Here is a 4,384-nt window from a genome sequence, read left to right as displayed (position 1 = left end):
TATAAAAATATATATCTCATAAAAAAATTGAACACTGTAACAATACTCAATTGTTTGACCCATTTAATTTGACCTCTATATATACATATATATAGATTAAAGAAAGGGAAAGTTAAGCCAAGGATACGGTGTAGCTATCAGGTAACTGAGGGCTCTATTTGTTTTAGATAATCAATTTGCATTCAACGCTTGAAAGAATAATTTCATCCATATATATGCATATCACTCACTCACTTTAATTTCTATTTAATATATATATATATATATATATATATATATATATATATATATATATATATATATATCAAATTTTACAATCTCCTTTTCATATAATATGTTAATTCCAACTCCTCCTTAAAGAATTAGTTGCGTATAGAAGCATAAATTATATACTGATAATTTTTGTTTCTCTTTTTCAAACAGTGTGTTGTAATGAAACATAGCCTTAACATGTTGGAGGGTAAGACAACAACATTGTCAAAATGGGCTATATGGTCAGCTGTATTAGGACTCATCTTCATTTTCCAGACAACTGTATTGCAAGGTATCAACAAACCACATTTTAATCAATTATTAAGGATTGTTGTGTAAGATTAATCCATACATGTTTTGTATGTAATGTTTTTTATTTATTTTTTGCTGATTGTTTTGTTAGATGGTTACAATCTTCATTGAAACAATTACATGTCTATGTTAATTTGAGAAGTGATGAGAAAATAATCTCTTTCTAACAATTTTTTTGACACTTACCGCTCTATTATTGAGTGAAATTTTTGTGAGTTGCACCACTTTATGTCAGAACTGATTTCAAAATGTTAAACCCACATTTATTTCACAACAATTAATACAAGAGTATGTGTCAAAAAGAGCGTTAGAAAGAAAATGTTCTTGATAGTTATGTTATTTTTCTTTTATGCACAATTATTTATTATTGTTTTAGTCATGATACACAATTATTTATTCCGTTTCATATTATGAAATCTATTAATTATGTATAATTTTTTTCATATTTATAAAAAAAAAATTATAAAAAAATTATCCAAAATATCCTATAGATGTTAGTAAATAATTTATTTATATAAAAATATATTCACTTTTGTTATGCAGATGCAACTATATCGAAAGAGAAACTAAGGCAGATATTCTCAATTTCACAATGGGGTTGGAATTTAGAAGCTACTAATACTGCAATAATCACATGTGATCGTTCTAATCCACGTTTCGATATATGTTCAATGAGTAGTCCAACACTTTTGGACCCAACTTCATTAACACTCTTTACATTGAGCCCCCATACAAGGATCCAACCACACATCAATGTGAAAATTCAACCCTATACTCTCAAAAGTGATAAAAATGCAATGTCCTCAGTTAGGGAAGTTACTCTTACATCAGCACCACCAAAATCATCTCAATGTGGTGTCACACATAATATCCCAGCATTAGTGTTCAATGCACGTGGGTACAATGGAAACTTCTACCATGAAATAAATGACATATTCATACCACTCTTCATCACCATCAATTCCTTGTTCCATGATCAAGATGTAATACTTGTGATTGTAGATGGTATGACATGGTGGTACCAAAAGTATGCTGATTTATTAAATGCATTTAGTCCCAACCATAAGATTATCAACACAAATAACCTAACAACCACTCATTGCTTTCCATCAGCAGTTGTAGGGTTGATAAAGCATGGACCAGTAACCATAGACCCTAAATTGCTACAAAACCCTAAAACCCTGCTTGATTTTAGTGCATTCCTAAAAAGTGCATATATAAAAAAGGATACCCCATTATTGTATCCCAACAATAACTCTAAGCCTCTTCTAACATTGGTGAATAGAAAGGGAAGTTCGAGTCGTGTGATTTTGAACCAAGAAGAAGTCATCAAGTTAGCTAAAGATGTAGGGTTCAATGTACATGTGTTGGATCACTCAAAAGACTCCACGGTGGCTAATGTTTATAGGTTGATTCATTCGAGCCATGTATTGTTGGGCGTGCATGGTGCAGGCCTAACGAATTTATTTTTTCTTAGGAAAGGTTCGGTGGTGGTTCAAGTGGTTCCTATTGGACTTGAGTGGGCCTCAGACACTTGTTATAAAAACCCGAGTCCGTATTTGGGGTTGGAATATGTTGAATACAAAGTAGAGGCAAATGAAAGCAGCTTGTCATGGGACTATGGAGCTGATAGCTTAATGGTCAAGGATCCAAAAAGTTATACGGACGGAAAATGGGAAAAGAGTATAGTATACTTGAAGAACCAAAATGTGAAAATTGATTTAGTTAGATTTAAAAAATGCTTGATGAAAGCATATGAAAAGGCCAAAATATTTATGAATAGTGCTAGTCAGGTAGCTAGTTAGATTTTTTTTTTCCTTGAAAAAAACTTAATATCCCTCCTCCCATGCCCCCACTATTTTACTTTGTGTCTGTTTTATTTGATACAAATAAAAGTTTAATTGGATTTGTGTTGTTTTAATTTTATCTACATTGCATTTTGTTTTGTCCCAACTTCTCCTATTCGTCTGAGGTTAGATTTAGAATCCCCTTGTTTGAACCAATAAGTGCTAAATTAATTTGCGAGTTATAGTTTTGATTTAGAGGAAGAAACATAAACAATAACTTTGGACGGTGTTATCATTCACTTTTATAGACGTTGATTTGAGTGCGATTATGTGTTTTAACTTTTATCTTCATGGATTGAGGTGATATCTAGGTGTGTGTGTTAGCACCACTGCACCAGAGTGGATAATCTCTTGTGTCTATGATGCAATATCACTCTCGACTATTGTTCATAGTCCAGGAGTCTTGATTGAGAGGTAAAGTCTTCATTTAACGACATCGGCATCCTAAGAGAAGCAAAAGTTGTTGAACCTAAGACTCGCGAGGACATTTAGTGATCATTGGTGCATGAAGGATGGCTCCCAAACTTAAAAAAAAAAAAAAAAAAAATGATACTAATATGCGATAATATTTTTCAGTCTTCACATTTATTTTTGGCCAAATACCTCCCTGGGTCCTTTAAGTTTCATGTTTGTAACAGATAGGTCCTTTAAGTTTTTTAGGTAACAGATAGGTCCTTTAAGTTTCTAAAGTTTCAGATAGGTCCTTAACGGAGTTGATATGAAGGACCTATCTGAAACAAACTCGAAACTTAAAGGACCTATCTGAAACCTTAGAAACTTAAAGGACCTATCTGTTACCTAAAAAACTTAAAGGACCTATCTGTTACAAACATGAAACTTAAAGGACCCAGGGAGGTATTTGGCCTTTATTTTTTGTAAACTTTATACGACAATGTATATTTATCTTTTGACTCTATATTGAGCCTTAAATACCTAAGTTTCTAAGTTTAATTGCACTATTTCTTAACTAAAATTTTTAACACCAAAAAACAAAGTAGAGTTTTTTCGTATTGAAGAATCGCAATCCTTAACTTGAATACCACTTTATGATTCCTCATTGCGATTTCACTTAAGAATATCAAATCATTGCCGCCGCGCCACTACCAATGATTCATTAGTCATGATTGCATCCTCCTACGTTTGCATTTAATTTGTTGTTTCATATTCTCTTTCTGTGCTATTCAAATATTGTTTTATTCTTGTCATTCTCTAATAAACCTCAAGGTACTTAAACTTCTTATATCCTTAAAATTTCTTATCATTTTGGATATCTATTAATTTTAGATATATCTTATGATTTCTTAAATATCTTGTATGTATTGTGCATTTGAAATTTATTTTTTCTTCATTAAATTATACTTTCAACTCACCCCTAAACTAAATTTCTGGCTCCGTCCCTAGGTGCATGGGCTTGTAGTACAAATGATTTTCTGAGAAGTTTTGTATACATGCATCCTAGTGAAGATAAAACGATGTTGAATCGATCAATCTAAGAGTAGAACGAGTCAATACAATTTAGTCCCTCTGGTCACCAAAAATCAATCAACTATATATTTAAGAAAATAAAATCCAAGATAAATATCAAGGGTTTTGCTAGAAGCCACCCATGAAGGTGTCTTTTAGCAACTCACACCTCAAGGTGTGATTATCCACTTTTTAGTTATAACTTGCTAAAAGACACCTTCATAAAAATTAGTTGGTGTCTCTTAACAAATGCCTATAAGATAATTTGCTAAAATACACCTTCTTAAAATGTGTCTTCTAGCAAAACCCAATTATCAAAATAACCTGATTGAGACATAAGCAAAACTGAGGGTTATTTTATCAAAATAAGTTAAACTTCCTTTTGGTTAGTCAAGTTAAATTCCTATTTTTATTCCACCAAAACTTATTTTTATTTGAATTCTCCTTACCTTTTGCAACAAATAGGGTTGAGAATATGTCAGATCGGTCTATAGGGATCTACGACCTAG

The 4,384-nt window shown here is 31.8% G+C and overlaps 1 protein-coding gene across 1 annotated transcript; it reads left to right on the top strand.

Annotated features, from left to right (window-relative positions):
* The first annotated feature begins 450 nt into the window (after positions 1-450).
* On the top strand, positions 451-2,369 carry LOC146921658 (xylan glycosyltransferase MUCI21-like). Its single transcript, XM_085710784.1, has 2 exons — positions 451-544; positions 1,108-2,369. The coding sequence occupies exons 1-2, from the start codon at positions 451-453 to the stop codon at positions 2,367-2,369; spliced, it is 1,356 nt and encodes a 451-aa protein (XP_085566910.1).
* Positions 2,370-4,384: the final 2,015 nt, after the last annotated feature.

Source organism: Medicago sativa, chromosome 5, assembly GCF_051527215.1.
Source record: "Medicago sativa cultivar Bolivia chromosome 5, Bolivia_mono, whole genome shotgun sequence".
Classification (NCBI taxonomy): domain Eukaryota; kingdom Viridiplantae; phylum Streptophyta; class Magnoliopsida; order Fabales; family Fabaceae; genus Medicago; species Medicago sativa.
The sequence above is the reverse complement of the archived record's forward strand: the minus strand, read 5'-3'. Positions and strand labels throughout refer to the sequence as shown.